Source organism: Lipophrys pholis (assembly GCF_963383615.2).
Source record: "Lipophrys pholis genome assembly, chromosome: 15".
NCBI classification, from domain to species: Eukaryota; Metazoa; Chordata; class Actinopteri; order Blenniiformes; family Blenniidae; genus Lipophrys; species Lipophrys pholis.
The window spans coordinates 27,897,299-27,920,542 of record NC_137642.1 but is presented as its reverse complement, the minus strand read 5'-3'; the positions used below and the strand labels follow the sequence as shown (position 1 = coordinate 27,920,542).

The window sequence follows — 23,244 nt, the reverse complement described above, 5'->3', positions numbered from 1 at the left end:
AACTGCTTCATATCTCCAGTTTAGATATATTTAATTATTTTTTTGTTTTCTATAGATTTTTCCCACTTGAGGCCATTTTTTTTATTTTTTTAGCCGTTTTAACTATTTCTATCTTCTGCGCATTTCAGAGTGTTTGGAACAGTTTTAGTGACATTAGTACCTTTCATGTTTTTTGTCTGTTTTAAGGTGATTTTAGCATTTTGGCAGTTTTTTCCTTGTTAACCTTTTTAAGTATTTAAGCTATTTTATCCATTTCTAGATTTTCCATTTTTTTTTTTTGTTGCTGTTTTTAGCTCGGAGGTTAGAATAGTGTGGTCTGCAGCACTTCTTGTTGTTTTTATTATATATGAAGATGCGTTGTAAAGCAACTGCCTTTCCTTTCAAAATAAACTCTCACTGCATTTATATGAAGTAAAATATTAAAATGTCACACACACACACACACACACACACACACACACACACACACACACACACACACACACACACACACACACACACACACACACACACACACACACACACACACACACACACACACAGCTTTAATATCTGATGAAGACGAGGTCTGTGGAAGAAGACACTTGACCTGGTTTCTGCCGTGCATCAACTGAAACTCAGTAAGTCTGAATTTGAGAATCAACACAAATCATCCTACAAATGCATGTGGATTGAATTTAAGAGGGAAATCGTCAAAAGGATGTTTTGTGACGACAGAGAAATTATCTACAGACACACAATTCTTCAGTTTGTGTCGTTTTAGTCAGAAAAGGCTGAAATTACCCAAAATCCTGGACGAAGCCGGTCTGAAACCAGAACCCCTCAGGCTCCATCCTGAAGCAACAAAAGTCCTCAGGCGGTTTGAAATGGGACTGAAACCAATTCAAAGCTGTTTAAAAGCAGCTGTAAACTAGTTTGAAACCAGTTCAAACCGGTGAGTCAGACGGTGTGATCCTGAAGCAAAACGAGCAACTGGGAACTTTCCCCCCAAAGACAAGTAGAAGTACGTTCCAAAACGTAGAACACTGTTTTAATTCAGATTAGTTTCTTACTGCTTCTCAGGTCTGTGCAGCATTTAGCACGTCTGAACTCTGATCACCTCTGATTGTTGATCCACTTGCATGTTGCGTTAAGCATTAATTACCAGCAGCAGCCGCAGCACACACTTTAAAACCACCATGGACACGACGTCTTCTTCGTGTTTTCACAGGAATTTTACACAAACTCCTTCTTCAGGTTTGACACCCGGTCACCCTACGCTAGACGCTACGCTAGACGCTACGCTAAACGGCTGTGAGGAAGCAGTAGGGTGAGGAGGTGAGGTGAGGTAACGCACTGAGGTGTGTGTGTGTGTGTGTGTGTGTGTGTGTGTGTGTGTGTGTGTGTGTGTGTATCAAATTGTGCAGCTAACCACCAGATCAGTTTTCAGCTTCTTACAAAGTAAAGACATCAGCTCTTTGTCTCATTGATCCGCACGCACACACACACACACACACACAGATTGAGTTTCAGCAACAGTGCAACAACAGCTTTGCTTAAACAGCACGTACGTGTACACACAAACACACACACACACACACACACACACACACACACACACACACACACACACACACACACACACACACACACACACACGTGAAGTAAAAGTTGTTAGCTAAAGAAGCTAGCCACTATTTAAGCATGCTAACTGCAGCTCTTGTGGATAAATGCTAATGCTAACTACAGCAATTGTGGATAGATGCTAATGCTAACCACAGCTACAGTGAATGCAGGGTAATGATAATGCTGACACCAGGGTATCTCAGGATCAATGAGAAAGTCCTCCTCTTATTAGCAGTAAACAATAACGCGGCTGTTTGTCTATAGATATTGCTAATGCTATAACTATCAGTGTGTGCAGTGAGCAAGACAGACACACAGCAACTCTGTAAAAAGTACCTCGCTCACCGAGTACTGAAACCTTTAACTTTAGCATTCATGTTGGCTCAAGCCATCCTCTTCACACCAGGGCAGCTACTGCTAATGCTGAAGCTAAAGCAGCCCATCACTCAACAGGAGGTCAGACTTGTGGGACACAAGCATCAAGTTAGCCTTAGCATTAGCTGAAGCAGTTGTCTCCAGCAAATAGCAGCTCGTGTAACGTTAATGCTGAGCGAACAGGAAGTGAGAGACAGCAGCTCTTTGTAGTTACGATCGTAGAGGAGTAATAGAGTAAAAGTACTGAGTTATTCTGAAACACGTCAGTCCCAGCGGTGGCAAAGAGCTACAGCAGAAGCGTTAGCGTCAGCTTCTCCAACGCACATAGATTCTTAGAAAGCAACCGCAAACTACGTCCACGAAGCGCGCCAAAGACACTCGGCCCGCCGGAGGAGAAACACACACACACACACACACACACACACACACACACACACACACACACACACACACACACACACACACACACACACACACACACACACACACACACACACACACACACACACACACACACACACACACACACACACACACACACACACACGTTAGGGAAATGAGATCAGGAACAGTGAGTGTGGATAAGCAGCAGCCTTATTATCTCTGTCCACAGCTTCATGGGTCGACTGACTGCTAACTGCCTGCCCACGTCCAGTACAGCATGTATACAGCCTCTAGTGTGTGTGTGTGTGTGTGTGTGTAAACAGGCCAGGAGCAGAAAATGGGACCACAATGTACAGTACATATATATAAGTGTGTCTGCTGTAATGTGTGTATTTGCACGTCTGTTAAGCCGTTAGTCATGAGCTAATGGGGACAGTGTGTGTGTGTGTGTGTGTGTGTGTGTGTGTGTGTTCTGCGCCATATATGTGGCACATATGTGGCTTTGTCTGCATCCATGTAGCCGTTGCTCTAGAACATGGTATTAGACTCAAAGGGGGGGGGGTCAACGAGGGCATGTGTGTGTGTGTGTGTGTGTGTGTGTGTGTGTGTGTGTGTGTGTGTGTGTGTGTGCGTGTGAGACTCTTCTGCTTCATTGAAAGTGAAGGCATGATGCTCTGGAGGCGTTGGATGTACATGTTCTCTTTCTGCAATTTCCAACTGACCGACATGCAGGATGAACACAAACCACAGGATCTGTGAATTAATCTTCTCCCAGCTGGTTTCCGGTTGTTGGTTTTTTTTAAAGGAGGAAACTTTTAGGAATTTGGCTTAAACGTGAAAATATGATCATTTATCTGTATATGAGATTCGGTATCCCAATCTAATGATGGTGCCACCGCCACGCGCCAGATAACGGCTCAGAAGGTCTTGAAACCAGGTGTGACACAGCTGGAAGAGACCTGAAACGTTCAGGACCGCTGATGGGGGTCCGCCGCTGGAGAGGACGTCTAACACTGATACAGCTCATGTGTGTGTGGGTGTGTGTGTGTGTGTCTTCAGTCTAATGAGGTGGAAGACAAACACTGAAAGCTCCACATCCTCACAGTCTTTAGCCAACGGACATGGAAGGATGTCATTGGTCCTGACACACACACACACACACACACACACACACACACACACACACACACACACACACACACACACACACACACACACACACACACACACACACACACACACACACACACACACACACACACACACACACACACACACACACACACACACACACACACACACACACACACACACACACACACACACACACACACACACACACACACACACACACACACACACACACACACACACACACACACACACACACAGTTCAGAGAGTTTCAGGAGGAAGCTGACTGACAGGATTGAGACTCGGCCGCTGTCTGCTGCCGAGTATCGACGGTGGAGTCACCTTCCCCCGTTAGTTCGATACCTCTGCTCTCTGCTTCCTGTCTGAGCGACACCCGACGCCACCCCGTGTGTGTGTGTGTGTGCGTGTGTGTGTGTGTGTGTGTGTGTGTTGCTGAGCGATGATAGAATTCGATGTTGGCGGTAGACGCGAGCCTCGCTGACCATAAACAGCGTTCCACCGCACATCTGACATCAAACATGATTCCCTTTATACAAACATTCTGCGACATTACGAGATGTGATTCTTAAGTGACGCCACTCCCGTGCTGTGGGGGGCAGTACCGAGTCAGTGCAGCATCCTCACGTCCGTAACCAGCTCGTGTTAGCTTCTTTCTGTACCGACGGTCTGCTGAAAGAAGGAGCAGGAAAACTCTTCAAACTGAGGATTTAAGGGAAACGGTTCCTGTGGGCCACCGACTCCCGGCACGTTATCAAGCAGCCACCCGGGAAAATAATAAATAATAAAATATAAATAAAGTTAAACTTTAAAGATGAAAATGTCAATATTTTCACAAAAAATGCTCCCATCCTCCCAGTCAGAATCGCACATGTGAAAACGGATCAGAACGAGCTCCATGTTTGATTTTTCTGATAGATTTTAAGAATTGATTTAAAGACAATTTAAGGCAGACTGCCGACGCGAGCTTAGCAGCTGATGACTCCTTTAATGAATCCTTGCCGTTGAGGTTAATGCCAGTTTGCCTTCTTTCACGTCATCTCAGCTCGGGTCTCAGTGTCCTGAGCCATTCTTAAGAAATTTGTTAATAAAATCAATGTTTTCTTTAGGTTTTTTTTATCATTTTCTTGGTGGTTGGGCCGGATTGGAGCCTCTTGCAGACCAGATTTGGTCCACGGGTCTTGTGTTTGACACTCCTAATCTAAACTATCAAAACTACATTTATCATTTCACATATAAAAAGATTTAACCCTTGAACACATTATAGAAGCACTTCAGAATGACCTGAAGGTCACACCTACTGAGGAAACTCAGGTTTGGACATCCGTGTGTTTTTATTGACGTTAATAATCTTTTGTAATTATTAACCGTTTTCTCTGCCAGCTGTTCCAGTCGTGTGCTGTGTCATTGTGACAGATGTGTTCTCAGTGCTGGAGCACCGCAGGGCAAAGAGAGACGCTGTGAAGGACTCCGTTTCTTCAACGTGCCCTTTAAAGTGCCATATTTTGACTGAGGTGACCCCCCCCCCCCCCCCCAAACACACACACACACACACACACACACACACACACACACACACACACACACACACACACACACACACACACACACACACACACACACACACACACACACACACACACACACACACACACACACACACACACACACACACACACACACACACACACACACACACACACACACACACACACACACACACACACACACACACACACACACACACACGATTGGTCTGAAAGCCCCCGCGGTGAAAAAACACAGGTCCTTTGTTTGAGCTGCTGCACAACACACACTGTGTGTGTGTGTGTGTGTGTGTGTGTGTGTGTGTGTGTGTGTGTGTAGCTGTCGATCTGTGTTTAGCGTGTGTCGACGGGTATCTGTGCCTGTTAACGTCCGAATGTCACGGCGTGTGCGTCAGTCAGTCTGCATGTCAGCTTGCATGTGTCTATCCACACTGCTTTAGTGTGTGTGTATGTGTGTGTGTGTGTGTGTGTGTGTGTGTGTACCCATGCTGTTGGTGGAGCTGCACCACATCAGCAGACAGCCGGTGCACAGCAGGTTGAGGGCCCCGAACAGCAGGATCCTCCACGACTGAAAACGACAACAAGCACACAACAAAACGAGCGTTTAAGGACGACAACAGGAGGACAAAGTGGTTCAACCTCCGGGTCGAGGCCCATCGCAGCGCCACACGGCGGCTGAAGGCGGGAACTCGCCGGGGCCTCCACTCGTTACTGGCGGAGGAAATATTGAGGGAGCTTTGGATTTCTCAGCAACTAGAACTCATCATTTCCTCAGTTTAGTCCTAAATACTCTCTATACTACTGCAGGTACACACACTGTTCTCCTCCTCACATCTGTAGAACATCTGTGAATTGCTCAGTGGGACATTGGAGGATCTTGAGATGTTCTCCACTATTATCCAGGAAGTAAAACGACAACGTAAAGCTTATATTGTGTGTTCATCTAGAGACCAACACATTATCCACCCAGTGTGTGTGTGTGTGTGTGTGTGTGTGTGTGTTGGGGCCTCCTGCTGGTCACACACAGACCAACACTCAGGAGTTACTAAAAATGTGTTGGTTTTTTTTTTTTTTACAAAAAGCTTGAATCTGCTGGGTCTGACTTGTTGAGGGATCCGGACCCTGAGGAGTGTTCTGGGAGCGAGACGGGGCGGCGCAGTGTGTTTGGACAGGAAGAGGCGGTGGTCAGTGTTTTGTGCCCGGTTGAGGTTTGGAAGAAAACCGATGCCGGGTCTCGTTCTCTTGTTCTGCGGTGTCCACGTTCTCACCCGGAGCTTTTTCATGAGACGAAGGTGACCCGTCCTGTGGTCGTCACTCTGAGCCGCCGCAGACATCATGTAGAAACACGGCAGACGGTGTGGGGGAAACAAAATGAACAAGGAGAGTGTGTGTGTGTGTGTGTGTGTGTGTGTGTGTAACTTCAGCTTGGCTCTCATTTTACTGCCTGGATGTGAATTCAGCAGAATCTTCAATGAAGCAGGAGGGAATTTTGAAAGAAAAAAAAAAAGGAAAAGAGGAAAATCTAAACCTGCCCAGAGCAGTGTGTGTGTGTGTGTGTGTGTGTGTGTGTGTGTGTGTGTCTCGGAGCGAACAGAAGCAGGGAGAGAGAGTGTGTGTGTGCACGGCGGGCTGTCACTTCATGTTGGAGTCATATGCTGTGGTGGGAGCACCGAGTGCTGTGAAATCTACAATTACTGTGGTGTGCTGTGTTATGACAGCACCGGGGCGTCTGGTGACAGCGCTCGCCAGCCACTGTGTGCGTGCGTGCACGGCAGAGCGTGCGCGCGCATGTGGGAGTGTGTGCAAACATGGAGACAGCACTTGGCCCCAAACACCACCCCCTCGCTCATCATGCACGCCCGCCGCAGCGCAGCGCTCTGCTGCCCCCGTCTGGCCGTCTGCGGCGCCGCCTGGCGGTATGTGGGGGGTGGGGGGCGGGGGTGCCTGCAGTGTAGAGAGCATCAGGGATCAGCGCAGACTAAAGTGTGTCCAGTGTCCGTTTCAGCTGTGGTCGCTAGCAAATAAACGCTGCAGAGCTTGGAGTCACAAACAGAGGACCGCTAATTAAGCCGCTAAATGAGTTAGCCTTAAAGCTAGCGTTAGCGCGAGGCCTGGAGAGCGGGGATCGGGTTAAGATCGCAGTAACACCTTGAGCGTCACGCTGCAGCCATCAGGCTCTCGGAGACCAAAGGAGCGCTCCTCCAGACGTCCCGTCCTCTGGCCAGAGCTTCGTCCTACAGCCTAGCTTAGCAGCGAGCTCGCGGGGAGCAGAATGTGTGAGCGGACCAGGAAGATGGAAGAAGACGAGTTGATTCCAAAGAGGAAGAGCAGGGATCCATCGTATGGCGGCAGTTTGGATTCAAGAAGGGAGACGTTGAACTAACAGTGTAAAACAAGCCGCAGCGGCGTCGCCACCAGAAGGAAGCAGAACAACAAATTTGTATCACGTTTAAAAATCCTCCACGGCGTCAACGTCTCCTGCCGGTTCCACAACAACCGAGAAGCCAAAGTCCCGATTCAGGAAACTCATCAACTCACTGGACCAAAGACAGAATCTGCCCGGTGGCAAACATTCTGCAGAGAAACTGGACCCGAGTCGTTTATTCAAGTGAGAGAAGAAAAGAAAAACATGACAATTTCATGTTTGTGCCGTTTCGTAAATACTGTTTTCCTCCTTATTGCATCCAAGTTAAATCTGAGCATATATTAATGTAGTGTTTTAACGTAGACAGAGAATCATCGTACGAGTGTGACTGATGCATCAAGTGTTGATTTAAGGCAAAATATCAAGATGTATGTCATGATATGGCCTAAGAATATGGAGATATTAATAAAAGGCCATATGGTCCAGTCCTGGTTGAAATGTCATGAAGAAACAGGAACCGAGGAGGTCAAGACGATCATCAGAGAGAACTGCTGGAGAAACAAGTGGTAACGTGGTGGTCATTTGTTCTGGGACTCCTGCAGAGCCAACAGAAGAAAACCTCACGAAGTTCAGCATCTGAAATGATCACATTTCTGCTTCTTGGTCCTGTGGACTAATGAGGTTCAGTAAAAGTCTGTTTAGAAAGCAAAGCAGAGAGAAACTGATGAGAAGACTATTCTAACTGTAAAGCATGGGGATCCATCCCTCGTGTTTCCCAACGGTGGAGAGAAGAATGGATTCAATTCAATTCCAACAAGTTCTGGGAGCAAACGTAACGCCACCTGTAAACATGGAAGAGGATGGATAATGATCCTAAACACACGTCCTAATCCACGATGGCCGACCTGAAGAGGCTCAAGCTGGAGGTTTGTCATTGAAAATCTGTGGATCGACGTCAGGAATGTCAGAGAACTGGAAGACTTTAGTCGGAGAGAAATGTGCAAAGATCCTTCAAACAGCTGAAAGACTCCTGACGTTTACCAGCTGTGGTCGTTTCCATGTCGGTTCTATGAGGTTCTATGAGGTTCTAGCTACGTTAGGTGTCCAGACTTTTTACTCATTTCATTTTTGTCTTTTTGAAAATGTGAAGGAAGCGTGTCATCTGTCACTTTCTGCCGCTCACAGATCCTCTCATCTTCCTCTCGTTCTTCACATTAAGACACGTCGAGCAAACTCCTGCCCGCCACTGGGTGGAGTTAAAGTATTCACTACACATGAATGTTTCATTCTGGGGCTCGGATTTTAACGGCAGCGCCTGAGCGGCCCGCCTCGTCGTCTCCAGCGCCCACGGTCGGGGACTCAGACCTCAGGTTGGGAAGCGCCCCTGATCCCATCGTCCGACGGCGCAGGGGAAAGTGTGTCGCGGTGACTCAGACTGGCCTCGGAGTACAGTGTGTACAGGGCGGAAACCCGCAACTCGCCGCCGTCCGGCCCGGCGCCCATTTAGAGGCGCTTTCCACCCAAAACACGTCCTCTGCTGCTCCTCGTCTGCTGCCTGCAGCCGGCGGCCTCCTTGTCTCCGGGGTGTCTGTGTTCTCCACTCAAAATAAACCTACTTACATAATGAGGCGGCGGCGGGGAGAGAGGGGAGAGGAGGCGGGGGGGAGGTCTGTGAGCATGGTCGAGGGACATTGCAGAGTACATGACGATGTGCTGTCCCGCAGCCACGTCCTTCCTTCTCCTGACGCACGCCCTGTCTTCTCAGGACGCTCCGTGAGGCCGATGACGCGACAAACACGAACTGTACAAAGTGACACACGACGTTAAAAAAAAAAAAGATCCCGAGGATCCGGGTCTGTTCCGTCATTCTCCAGCGTGCTGGAGCTCGAACACGTCAGGGTCAGAATTCCAGGAGAAAAATCTGAATTTAATGTCAGAACTTAATAAAAAAACTAACTCGGGATTCTGAACATAAAAGTGAAATCCTGATTTGAGTTTCAGAATTGTGACCAAAAGGATTCTGGGGGTTTTGTGATCCGAGCTTCCCGACGCCCAGCAAGTGAATTCATGTCTGTTGACTTAACTAGAGGATTTCTACCCCCCGTCCTGAACCAGGGTTCGAATCCCGACCCACAATGCGTCTGTCCTTTTATCTCCTTCAGCACCTGAACGTCTCCACCTGACTCTGGTTCTGCAGGTTTTTCCTTTCCACCGTCGTCTCCTGCTCATGTGGAATTGTTGGTTAAAAGCACCTTGAACTGTTTCATTTGGTGCTTCAGAATAAAACGGAATTGCACTGAAGTACAAAACAAAATCAAGACAAAACCTAAAGGATGTATCCTGTTCTTGGACCGGGTCCTCTCCTGTAGCGTCAGAACCTGGCGTGAAGCCTCCCGGAGCCTCTGGGCTGCGTTCCAGAATGTTCTGGAGCTCCGTTCGGCAGCAGAGGAGCTCAGAGAGGCTGATGAAGACGACGGCGTCTTCATCAGAAGCTGAAAACTTTGCGTTCGGAGGAGTAGGAGATGTTGTGGATATAGTGGCATCTGTGTCAGTCAGTGTCTGTGTGTGCTGAAACTTCCTGTGTGGGACGGCAGCAGCGGGTCACAGCGGGTCGCTCGGATGGGACAGTCGGTGCGTCGTTTTGAGACGAGTCGAGGAAACGAGTCGAGGAAACGAGTCGAGGAAAGGAGTCGAGGAAACGAGTCGAGGAAACGAGTCGAGGAAACGCGTCTCCACTTTCATCGGTTTGGGCTGTTTGGTGTCTAATCCGAGGGCGACACCGTGTAATCCAATCTGAGGCTCAACGGGGAGGCCGGACCCCCCGCCGGCTGCTCAGAGTGGATTATAGTACAATACACACACACACACACACGCACACACACACACACACACACACACACACACACACACACACAAACACACAAACACACAAACACACACACACCTGGCTGCATTGTTTGGAAGTATTTTGGAGCAGCACATCTGTCCCTGTTCAGTTGAGGTCACCAGACTCACACTCTCTTTCGTGAGGAAGAATCAGGACAAACTGTGTGTGTGTGTGTGTGTTCGTTCCAGGTTTTCAAGGCCTTGAGCTGCAGCTGCTGAGGAATCAGGAGTTCGATTCTAAATAATCAGTGACAGAACATCGTCTCTACATCTGTGGACTCATTGGAGTGGATTTCATTCTGGGTGTTGATCAACTCTGAAGCAGGTTTCAACCAGATTTAACTTGGTTTGAAAAAGGTGACCTGTGTTCAGGTTTCCTTCAAACAGGACTAAATTAGCTCCACGCTGCTTTTAAAAGCTGTTGCTAAACTGACTTTTGGGACCTTCTGGACATTAACACTTGACTTCTGTGTTTTCTAGCCGGATACAGTCGGCCACAACATTAGGAACACCTGCTCAATAACCCGCAGTACCACAGTCCACCAGCAGGGGGCTTCGGGGGAGTTTCTAGCTTCTGGAATTGTTATCGTTTGAAAGTTATCTCCACGTAAAGACTTGCCGCGTTCTGACAGTTTGAGAACATGAGGATCTGGTGTGTGTGTGGTGTAAGAAATGAAATGTGTGTGAGGTCAATTGAGAGTCTCACAGGAACACGGGGGCTTTCCAGGAAGCCGGATTAGTGGAGGTGTTTGAGTATGAAGACGTGTAACCAGTTTACAGCATAACGGGATTATGAAGTGAAGAGATTGTCCAGGTGGTGGTGGTGGTGGTGATGATGATGATGATGGTGAAGGAGCAGTGTGTCACTCACCCGCCTGTCTGACGAGACCAGTCTGAACTCCTGCAGGAGTTTCCCGGTCAAGGATCGGTGCGTCCTCCTGAACGGGTGAATCGTTCCCTGAAACACACAACACTTCCAGATAAATCACAAAACCTTCTGAGTTTATAGATCGTTTGCACTGACGTCACAAATTTCCCATGATCCTCTCTGATCCGCGAGTGTCTGTCCGCCATCTTTTATGACAGCTTTTATTCACAACACACCGGCAACTGTTGAGGAAGGCGCAAAATATTTCATTTCATAATGTGTTGGTGCCTTTCAACACAGAATGATCTAATACATAGACTTACAGTAGTAGACTTCTAAAAGATTGTAGACATACTCTTATAGATCGTTTACTACACGGTGTAGACTGAAGGCTCTACACATATAGTGAACGATCTACCAGCATATGTCTATGCTGTCGGCTCGTTGGAGCAGACATGGTGCACATTGACGACAGAGTTCATTTATTAAAAGTCCCTCATTAGTTCTCCGACGGGAAATTTCTTCACCAAATGGACCGTCTTCAGCAGCCACACAGCGCAGCGCTCTGGGAGGTGATGGAGGCCGGGGGGTGTAGCTCAGGAAGTTACGGTGCAGGTTGTTTTGACTATCGGAATAAACCGGAGTACCGGAGGAAAACCAGCACGCGGAGAGAACATGAAGACTCCACACAGAACGGCTCCTGCCGGGATTTGCACTAGAACCATTTTTTTCAAACTGGGATCTTCTGGCTGTGAGGCGAGAAGCTGTGGACTACTTTACACAGACGTTGTGCCTACATAGTACATACATCGTCCTCAAATTTTAACAAATTGCTGTAGGGGTCAACCCCACCACACTCCTCTATCTTACCACGATACCTAACTTTATCTGGAATGTTCAATCCTTGATAAATTTTGGAAAAAATCACATGAATCCGATACGAAGATATGTTCTTATGCAGCTGTATACAATAAAGATGGTGGACCCAAGCGAACCGGAGAGGATCATGGGAAATCTGACGTCAGTTGCAAACTATCTATTTTAGGGCCCGTTCACATTCCCCTGTTCGATGGACCAGAGGGACTTTCTGGGAAAGTTCGTTTCGTTTGGGGAATGTGAACGCACCCTGAACTCGGTTCCAGATTTTTCCCCTTCAAAACACCGGTGTCGGCCCTCTTTGAAATGGACTTTTGAGCGGGCGGGGCAGAGGGTTGAGGGGACGTGACGTGGAGCGCGAATCTGAAAAAGACGCGAAATAAAAAGCGGGAGTCCCGTAACATTTGTTTTGTCCTGGAAAATGTCTCGTGCACAGACGTGGAGTAGCGAGGAAGTGGTTCCTTCACAAGAGATCTTTCTAGCGAGTGGGGTGAGAGGACGGGGAGACGTGGCATGTGCAATGCATTCTGGGTAGTAAACAAACAGCTAACCCCGCGAATCAGAAGAAGCAGACGCAGAAAGAAAAAGTTGGAGAATATATCGCGGGCAGACGTGGAGTAGCCATCCAATGTGAAAGGCTCCTTAAACGAACAGAGGACCTGAACCACAGACCATCAGAGCCATTCAGAAGATCTGTGGACAACACTGACACCTGCTGGTGGCTTCATATATTGCAACAAGATGACAAATCCTGAAGTCGAACTTCCTCGTGTGTTTGAAGAGTAAAAATCATCGGAAATAGAAAGGACTATGAGGAAGCACCCTGAGGCTCCATTGCCGTGTGAACGAGCGGAAACAAGACTTCTGGAAATGCTCTGGCGCCATCTTCATGGAGACGGCGGCAACGCTGCTAACTCGCCTGCACACCACGGCCAGTGACCACGGGCCGAGTGTGATGAGGAATTTCCTTCAGGAAGGTTTTGACAACATTAGAGATCAACAACTCAAACTGGACCCTAAATTGGTCATTTTTCTGGTCTGGATTCTGGGAGAGGAACTTTTAAAGGTGATCTGAGTGAGGATGAGTGTTGAACAAACTTCTCTTCAGAACAACACAGGAGAGGACGGGCTCACTGGTTCCACTGTCTGACCACACTCACCAGGACGTAGGTGTCGTGCTCCAGCTTCTTCCGGTGCAGGGGGACGTCTGCAGGGAGAGAGGACAAAGTATGGATGTCCATCACTACAGGACAGACACCAATAATCAAAACCATCAGATCAATCACCGAACACAAAAAACACAACTGGCTTCTCCTCGTACGGCGGCCGATACTCCTCAGGAGGAAGGACGCTGCCTCGCGCAGAGGGTTGGCCCATATATCCATTTTTTTAGATTGATTCAAGTTTTTTTGTTGTGGACGATTTAAAAAAAAATACGATTTATTTTTTTTCTTCTCTTGCTACGGCGCACACTTTTTCACCTGCGAGCTTCCGTAGCCGCCTCCTCCTCCTCCTCCTCCTCCTCCTCCTCCTCCTCCTCCTCCTCGTTTCCCTCACAGAAATAAACACAGCAACAAGATGGCTACCGCTAACGAGAGCGAGACATTTATTCCCAAAAACAGGAATAGTATCGTCAGTTTTTCCGGAATTGGTTTGTGGCGACAGACGTGCAACGAGTGATCAACGCAGCAAAGTTCATCTGAAGCAACAACAGAAGCAACCAGCCTCAACACGTCTTCAGGTTAAGACGTGTTGACAGAATTCCTCGTTCAAGTTTTTGAAAATGCTGCAGCTGTTAAATGTGAACGTTAATAATTCTGTCTCCTTTCAAACTGCAGAATTGTTCCTTTTTTTTTTAACAACAGAACCGCTGACGGTTTGAGTCCAGGAGGTACATAGGGGTTCATTTGGTTAAGTTAGATGAAATAAAAATCAAAACTTGTTTTGAGACGTCTGTGTCATTTGTACTTTTTGTTTTCTTTAGGAGTAGGGAGAAAAAATTAATAAATCGTAAATCACATTTTTTGTGAATAAATCATAGATTTTATTTTTAGGCTATATCGCCCAGCCCTGCCCAGAACCAGAACCAGAACCAGATATCTCGTCTTACCCGACTGGAAATAAAATCCACATTCTCTTCACAATCATATGAGAAAGCTTGAAGACCGTTGTTAAACAATGGACACAAATGGACATCCTGAAAAAGATGTCCATTTGTTGCCGGTCCACTAGTTGGCGCTGTTGTTAATTTTAGTACTGAAAGCACCAACTTGGATTATTAAGGTGACTGTCAAAATAAAACTCCCAAGTCCCAGGAGAATATGGACTTGGGAGTCATGACACCACGGAGGAAATATTGTTCAAATGTCATTTACAAAACAACACCACCACCACCACCTAGTGGCCCAACATGCGAACTGCATCCTGTTCAGTGTTTCTACCGTTTCCATGTAAACCGACATCATTTTCAAAACGTTGCTGTGTAAATGCAAAACTTTTCAGAAACGAAAAATGACGCATTTTCACTTGAAACGTCGTTGTGTGAACGGCCTCTGTGTTTGTGCTCTTTGACTCCCAATCTTCTTCTCACGCTGATCTTGATGACCAGTGTGTTACGGGGTTTAAGAAGCAGCAGTGTTTGTCTGCATTTTCTGTCTGATGATTGTGAAACAAATATGTCAACACGGTGAAACAAAACTCAAGTTATCACACTAAACAGTCACACTGTGGGCGTCATTGATCGAAATCTGAAATCCTTAAAAGTGTCACAACTTAATGACAATGCAATATTAGAAACAGTCAAAATCTATTTTAATTCTATGATTTATTCTTTTATTTAATCTTAATCTTTGTGTATCGTTACTCAGACAAACTGACACTGAATAATAAACAGTTTGAGGCTATTTCAAAAACTTCCAGCTCATAATTCAGTAATATGTTATCGGGACTTTTAATCCCATCCTTCAAACAGAGCAGATGTTCTAAAATCCAGAAGATAAGAAGTAAAACTTTAGAGTTTTCTCACGTTGAGGAGGCTAACTGCTAGCTGGATTAGCCGGACACACAAACATCAACAAGCCGCTCAGCAAACAGTAAAAGGCCACGAATACATCCACTCAATCTGAATTAAAAAGGGACTTTCGATTCAATGCTGGACGATAAACTGTCGTTATGGAAGATAAACCACAGAACGAACCATTAATATCCTGAGCTGTTAGCTCTGTTAGCCTGTTAGCATCACAAACCTGCTTCCTTCAGGTTGAGCACGTCCACAGACACCATGTCGGGTTTGTCCAGCGGGACCACCTTCCTCTCAGTCACCCCGGACGGCACCACGTCGGGCTTCGGCCCGAGCTTTCTGGGGTAGTAGTCCCCGACATGGTGGTAGGAGAGTCCGGAGGACGTGGACATCATTCCGTCCATGGTGGGCAACCGCTTCCCGTCAGCGCCGGTGAAGAGACGCTGCTCGGCGCATGCGCAGTCTCATCGATCTATAAATCATCGGTGAGTGAATCCGAAGAGTAAAGAGACCATCCATAAGATATTTAGATCTACACTACTGGGACCCGGTGAGGAGGCTCAGCTGAGCGCATGTGTATAGTCTTAGATCTGTATGTCGGCAGTCAGTGAATTCAGCGAGTAAAGAGACTATCCACTGTCTGTATAGATCTACACTGCTGGGATCCGGTGAATGGAGCCAAATACAGCCTCAGAATTAAAAACATTCCCAAATGGTCAGGAAATATTTTAGAAAAGCGACATTTATTCAAATATATATTCCAAATACAACTTTAAAAGTGACAATTGTTAAAAGTGGAGTCAAGTCATAGAAAATGATCAAATTAATTAATCATAGTTTATAAATCTTCTTGGGGAAATTACTATTTCCACATTGAGCCTTCCTTTTTCTAGGATGCAGTGGGTAGTCACATTACAGAGCGCCAGGAGCTGATGGAGTGAGTAAGTAAAGTAAGTAAAATGTATTCATAAAGCACCTTTCACAGATGAAGATCACAAAGTGCTTGACAGCAATAAAAGCAGAAAGACAAAAAGAGAGATAAGGTCAGTAACAATACAGAGGACGAAAAACATACATACATAAACCAAAACAAATAAGTAAAATTGAGCGGCTACAGGTCAACCAAAGGCCTTTCAAAGTAAAAACTTTTTCAACCGGCTAATAAAAGTTTGACAGGAGTCGACGGATATCAGCTGCAGAGGAAGAACATCCACAGCGTTGGTGCGAGAGCTTGAAAAGCAGTAGCCACGGGTTTGGAACCTAGATGAATTGTGTTCATTTTGTCATTCTAACACGTATATCATAGACTCTTTTTTAACAACAGGTAGGTGCAGGAAGGATTTGCCCTTGCTGACATGTTTCGGCTGCATCCGAAGCCTTCCTCGGAGCGTCATCTGGTGTGATGACATGTCGTTAAAAATGAGTCTACGATATATTTTGAACTTAGTTTGTGAGACCGCAAGTAGCTTTGTTGGCCAGACCTGAGAGCTCTGGCTCGGGTGTCGGAGTGAAGGAGGTCGGCAATATACAAAAGTGTTTGACCATGCAACGCTTCCAAAGTTAGCACCAGTTGGAGGTCAAAGGTCATGTTCTGGGACAGACAACGGTGGCCTGTCGGAAGGAATTGAACCTGTGCCTTTCTAGCCTCCAGGCCACCACTGACATTAACCAGAGGAAGCAGCTCCCATGCAAGGCGCTCTATCCATTCAATAGTAGCCGGCTGAGGTTCTTGCTCAAGGGCATGTCGACATGGGGACCGGAGAAGCTGAAGAATCGAACCTCCAAGAGACTCGACCAACCGAGCCACAGCCTCTCCACATTCAATTCTAACACAACGAAGTCAGGAGTGTCCACAGCGGTGAAAATGTTGGATCAGAAAGACTTAACTGGTCTGCAGTTTAACAAACTTTGAGGCTGACAGACCAACCGCAGAAAGAAACAATTCCTTTTTTTTCAGTTGAACTTAACTCCAACCAGAGCCGGAGACTGAAACGTCCAGCTGAGCCTTCCATGTTTGTCCCACAGTGACACGAGTCCTCAGGAGTTCATGCAATCAAGTTTAGGTCCCTCCGAGTGCAGAAAAACAAACACACACAGAGGAAATGCCTCCTCCCCCTCCTTCTCCTCTTCCTCCTCCTCCTCCTTCGTCACTCCCACAGCCCTCCTCTTTGTGCTCCACAGTGTGCCGCTGCAACAGAAAATTGAAATCAGCCTTCAGTTCTTCATCAGACTGAAAGTTTCCGAACCGAGTCGCCTCACGGACGCCTTCAGGATGAGCGGGGACAACTTTGCCTCCACGCTGCAGTCCAAGATGGAGATAGCCAAGCAGGTGAGCGAAGAGGAGAAGCTGCACAAGTACAAGGGGGTCCTGTACCCGCGGATCATTTGCCCGGAGGGACACCTGAAGGCTCTGGACGGCTTCGCGGCCCGGGAGGACGATGTCATGCTGGTGGCCTACCCGAAATGTGGTGAGTGATCCACGACAGGATGTTCAGAGGAGCTCCTGACGGCGGTTTTCAACACTCATCCTCCCCAGCAGGTACCGACCACGGAGCCTTGACCCCGTTTGACCACGTCTGTCCTCATTTGACCTCGTTTGACCCCTTCCAGGACAGTCTCGGTGCACACCGTTTCCTCTTCTAACCCGCAAACACTCAAAACATTTTAAGCTTTAAACTGTTTGATGAGAAAATTTGTGACTTTCTGTGAAAAAAAAAAAAAGAATAATAATAATTAAATCTAAAAGTAATTTGTCTCATTTTCCCAAACTGAATATATTCTCGCTTCTCGTGTTCAACGTCCTCTCAGAAATTAAGAAGAAGGGTTTGTTGTGCAGGATGCTGGATGTGCTAACGGTCAGACGGCCGTTTCCCGGCGGAATCCGAGCAGCCATCGGTTGCGTGCAGCAGCTGGAAGGTAAACAGCAGAAGCCCTGGGAGGAATGTGGCTCTGCAGGAAAAGTTGAACTTTGTGCAACTTTTTTCTTTTATTGTTGGGCAGCGCGGCGCTCACTATCTGCCCTCCACTCCGGCAATTACCCCACCCATAAACGCTGCTAGTACTTTTTGATCAACTTGATTGCTATGAAACACGCTGGGTGTGGGCGAAGCCACGACGCTCTGCCATCGATCGCCTTTGGTGCCACTTCAGCTGTTTGGATCGGTTCACAAATGGAGGCTGACAAAGAAAATTGATAAGAATCAATAAAGAGGAAAAAATAAACATTTTCTTCTATTATCTGCTCTATGATGTGAAAGGTGTTTTAAAAAAAATATTCAATTCAAATAAACAATTTCCAATATTTTATTTCAATTTACATAAATGTGCATTGTTAAAAAAAAAGTGTAGATTTTGTCTACAATTCCAACTTTAGTCTGAAAGTCAAAATATCTTTTATTAATCTAATTCTCCAAACACAAAAGTAAAAACTCTGAATGAAGCGCTCCTCATATTGTTGCTTCATGCTCAGAGAAGTTCTCATTTTGATGATAATTATGGTTCGTGTGGCTCTCATTAAAAGATTCTGTGGTCATTCTTCACTCGGGTTTGTTCTTACCCGAACAGAGCCACAAACCATCGGTTTGACGGTTTTCAGGCTATTAAAATCTGGACGTCTGTCAACTGCCTTCAATTAAATACAAACAACACAGAGGCTCCTGAAGTTTCCCGCCCAAAGACAGAGACCTTCCATCGAGCAGCACAATGGGCCTTTAAGTGGCCGGTGACCCTGCCTTTGGAATCGAGGCGTTTATTTTAGACCAGGCACCCGTCCTGTCGTCTCTTCACTCCACATCACTTCTCAAGTTTATTTTAAATTACTGGCGTGAACTCTGGAAGCTGTGCATGGTCAGTCACCTTTGTATATTACTGACCTTCTTGTTCTTCTGAGGAACGTTCTTCCTCTGCAGCTGAGATCCGTCACCTCCTGCCAAACCTTTAAGTTGAAACGGTTTTTATTCAGACAAGCCTTTGGTTGACCAGGATCCGCACAATTGTACTTTTTTTTTTTTATCTTTATGCACGTTTGTTTTTACTGCCCTGTATTTTTATTGACCTCGTTTCTGTTTTTATCTTTCGGCTCCTATTGTTGTAAAACACCTTGTGATCCGTCACCTGTGAAAGGTGCTGTGTGAGTTACCGTGGTTAAATGCCTCCACCGGGGCAGAAACTTGTAGCGCTGGCTCTGACGGTGATGAGAGGAGTGTTTTCCTGGAGGTTGACGACAGATGGAGTCCAGCTGCGTGGTGCCTTCACTGTCCTCGTCTTTCTTTACTGGACGCAAACAAAAAGCGAAGGAAGCAACAGGCCTTTTCCAGCATGTCTGCCAGAGCTGGCATGGATGGGGGTGGGGCGTGGGGGGTGGGAGTGGGGGTTGGGGGTGGGTTTTTTTATTAGGGATTATCAAGACCGGTATCGGGTCGGATAGTACAAGGAGTACTGGTACTTGCAATACCATCCCTGATACAACCCGGCGAGTATCACATGACATCTTGCGTCAGCAACGTCAGCGGCAGGTAGAGAGAGTATATATATATATATATAATCAGTATATGGGCTATAAATTTCACTTTATGGCAATTAATAATTACTCCTATCAGTACTCAGTATCAGCAAATAGCCAAAGGTTCGTATTCATACTCGCCCTTGAAAAAAGTGGTATTATGTTTGTCATAAAACGAACGAGCAAAGTCTCCGTCTGGGTCTGAAGCCGAGCAGTAAACGTGAGTTTTAGGAGCAGTTTTTAAAAGCAGACAGTGACTCTAACCCAGAGGAAGGAGGCGCCGGCGGGCGCTACGTTTAACCACATCCTCACCTGGAGACATCCGACGGCAAAAGAACCTACCCATTCATTATGACTATCGTTAGCATCACAACAACAACAACAACAACAAAAATCACATGCTTTCTAAAAGTGGATCCCAAAGGAACTAAATGAGGAGAAAAAAACATTTTGTTCAATTATTAACTTCAGAAAAATCTTCTAGGTTGTGAAGTTTGAGGGTTTTCAGTGGAGAATCAGATTTAGTTGATCTGCGTGGAACGATAAAAGTATGAATTCTGGTAGACGTATATTCACATAATATGATGACATCTGACCCATGAAATACTTTTTGGATGAGATGATTTGGAGTTCTTGTTCCTTCAGCTTGGTTCTGTTGTGTCTGCAGGTTTTAACTGGATGGTCGCCGTACTGAGGAAGATTATCGCCGAGGCCACGGCAGTGAAAACAGCCGCCAACCCGCCGCCGCCCCTCATCGAGTTCATGGGCCCCGAAGGGCTGAAGGTGCTCACTGCTCAGATATCATGTAAACCTGCTCAAATGATATCTATAGGTACACAAATAACGTAGAAACCTTCACATGTAAATCTCCAAATAACTAACGATGGCATTTCCTGGTTGATGTCTGTGTAATGCTATTTACTGCTTGTGTACATTTTTCTTATTGCCGTGTCTGAGGACAGGATGTCTTTCAGACCTGCTTGGATGTGAGAGGTCACATGTTGCATTTATAGAAACTACAACATTTCAGATCAGGTGGCCATATCGTTCTGAACACAGCATCTATAGACTGTGATATCGTCAGCATATTATAACATCTGACATGTCAAAAGTAATCTGTGTGCATGCGCGTGAAGGCTAACCGATATAGTGTTTATATACGACACACGAACGTTCGCAAAATGTGCCTGGGTAGCTGAAGAAAGCTAGAATGTCCTTGTTCTCGTGTTGTTAATGTTCTCTGCTGCGTGTGTGCGGTTTCATCACTAAAACAACCAACAGCACCAACTAGTGGCCCAACATGAAAACTACATGGTTTTCATTGTTTGTGGTGTTGCCATGGAAACAGACATCGTTTTCAGAACATTGAATGAATGAATTAATGAATTAATTTATGTGGATTTTCTACATGCGTATTCAAAATAAAACATACAAATATATATTAATCATTTTGATGACATGTAAAAAACCAGAGGATGACACAAATAGTCATAAATATGACTTATTTCCATTGTGGTACCCATAAATTTCTTTATTAAAAAATAAATGAAATAAAAATAATAAAAAACTGAAAAAAGTAGTGACATTATAGTGAACAATCAAAAACACAAAATTGTACGAAATAAATTTAGAATATATATAAATACAAATCTATTATACAAAATTATGTATCACAGATGTATATATATAGATCCCACCATAAGTTGTCTCAGACCAATTAATCATAAAAAAGAATAGAACAAAATTAAATGAGAAATATAAACTATGCATCACAATTGAGAAAAAACACAAAAGTATATGGGAATAATTAAGTAGTTTGTATGGATTCCAATAAAAACCTTTTGATTGTTTTATTAACGTTGCTGTGTAAACGTGAAGCTTTTCCAAAACAAAAATGCAAACCGATGCATTTTCACCTGAAACCTCATATAAAGGGGGCCTTCCTCTGATGTGGTTAAATAGTAATGACGGAGGTGAGGATCCTGCCTTCAGCGTCAGGAGGCTCCAGGATGTCGATATTGTATTGAACAGTTTTCTCCTCTAAGGCCACAGACCAGAATCCATCTCCGAGGTTTCTGGGGACTCACCTTCACCCCGACAACATCCCAGCGTCCTTTTACCAAAACAAAACCAAGGTCAGTTGTTTACGAGCCCGAGGTTTTCGAAGGTTTTCCGTCTTCAGTATTGATTGTTGTGCAAAAGTAACTGTTTCAATGACTTCAAATAAAATGCAAGTGGCAGTTGTGTTGATAACGTCCACATGTCTGAGATGTTGCTTTCTTCCCTTCTGGGACATCAGTCCAGGTATGGGGACGATTAGTACGGTTGGAAAACCAGGAGACTTTTGTTTTAATTCGTGACATTTCAGCAGGTCTGCAGAATAAAGTGAGACGTGTCTTCCTCCTCTTCTTTCGGTCTTCTGCAGATGTTGGTGGTCTTCAGGAACCCGAAAGACACGGTCGTATCTTACTTCCACTTCAGCAACAAGAACCCGATTCTCCAAACCGCACAGTCCTGGGAAACCTTCTTCTCCAACTTCATGAGTGGAGACGGTGAGCAGATGGTTGTCACACCAACCAACATTTCAGGATGACACCCGTGGGGAAACTCCAGGAAGCTTGAAGAGCTTCAAGTCATAGACTAGCGGACCGGCGGACGATAGTGCCGAAGCAGGGAAGGTTCTTCAGAAGAACAAACAGCGGTAGTTCAAAGCTTTGGCTGGCTAGCTTTGAAGCTAAACCTGTTAGGTCCTGGACTCAGCAGGCAGGAAGTCAAACTCAGGACTCAGTTTGTGTTTCGAGGCTCTGCAGAAGAAACACTTTCCGTCTCTTCCAGCACACAATAGTGTGTACTGATCCCGGATACTCTCCATACCTCTGCTCTCTGATCAGTGAGAACATCCAAGCCCTCCTTAGCTCCAGTCTGGTGTTCTATTAAACTTCTTCGTCTTCATAACCAGCAGCTTCTTGAAGTTGAAACGTTCCTCCTGATCACGGTTCTCATTGTGTTCAGTTCCCTGGGGCTCGTACTTCGACCACGCCCTGGGCTGGGACAAAAAGATGGACGACCCCAATGTGATGGTGGTCACCTTTGAGGAGCTGAAGCAGGACCTGGGCGGGAGCATCCGTCAGATCTCCAGCTTCTTCGGCTTCAGCCTGACGGACGATCAGGTGCAGAAGATCCAGCAGGAGAGCACCTTCAGCGCCATGAGCAAGACCTCCACCAGCTCACACGGCAACATGGGAAACGTGTTCTTCAGGAAAGGTGCTCACGACACGACAGATCTGAACACGTTCGTCCATGACGGTTAAAACCGAACAGGAATCCTTTTCAGATATCTTTGATGACCATGTCAACATGTCAACAACTAAACGTCCATCCCCTCTGTGTGCAGGCGAGGTGGGAGACTGGAAGAACCACTTCAGTCCAGAACAGAGCCGAGAGATGGACGACGCCTTCGACAAGCACCTGGCAGGAACCCGACTGGGAGCCAAACTGGGCTACCAGCTCTACTGCCAGTAGGAACCAGCAGAGACATGTCGAGATCCACCAGGAGAAACATTTCCAATCATCCGCAACTACGGCCATTCTCTGATACACGCCCATGAAATAAAGGATTTCAAATTGTTTGGTCGCCATCTTTGTTGCCCAGAGTACTTCAACTGGTC

At 46.1% G+C, this 23,244-nt stretch overlaps 2 protein-coding genes across 3 annotated transcripts in view; one reads left to right on the top strand and one right to left on the bottom strand.

The window, feature by feature from the left end:
* Positions 1–17,194, bottom strand: part of slc30a6 (solute carrier family 30 member 6) — a 47,668-nt gene extending 30,474 nt beyond the window's left edge. The window contains exons 1-5 of one of the 2 annotated variants that reach the window (XM_080482365.1): positions 16,052–17,194; positions 15,302–15,547; positions 13,217–13,263; positions 11,184–11,270; positions 5,545–5,629 (exon numbers count right to left, since the gene is read on the bottom strand). In XM_080482365.1, coding sequence (XP_080338491.1) covers positions 5,545–5,629; positions 11,184–11,270; positions 13,217–13,263; positions 15,302–15,479 — 397 coding nt within the window. In that variant the 5' untranslated portion in view covers positions 15,480–15,547; positions 16,052–17,194. Of the gene's footprint in view, positions 1–5,544; positions 5,630–11,183; positions 11,271–13,216; positions 13,300–15,301; positions 15,548–16,051 lie in introns of those variants that run through there. The other variant, XM_080482364.1, reaches the window with a different exon arrangement.
* A 47-nt stretch (positions 17,195–17,241) lies between these two features.
* sult6b1 (sulfotransferase family, cytosolic, 6b, member 1) lies at positions 17,242–23,203 on the top strand. Its single transcript, XM_080482378.1, has 6 exons — positions 17,242–17,543; positions 20,244–20,359; positions 21,622–21,711; positions 22,002–22,128; positions 22,589–22,840; positions 22,971–23,203. The coding sequence occupies exons 1-6, from the start codon at positions 17,348–17,350 to the stop codon at positions 23,096–23,098; spliced, it is 909 nt and encodes a 302-aa protein (XP_080338504.1). The 5' UTR covers positions 17,242–17,347; the 3' UTR covers positions 23,099–23,203.
* The last annotated feature ends 41 nt before the right edge of the window (positions 23,204–23,244 follow it).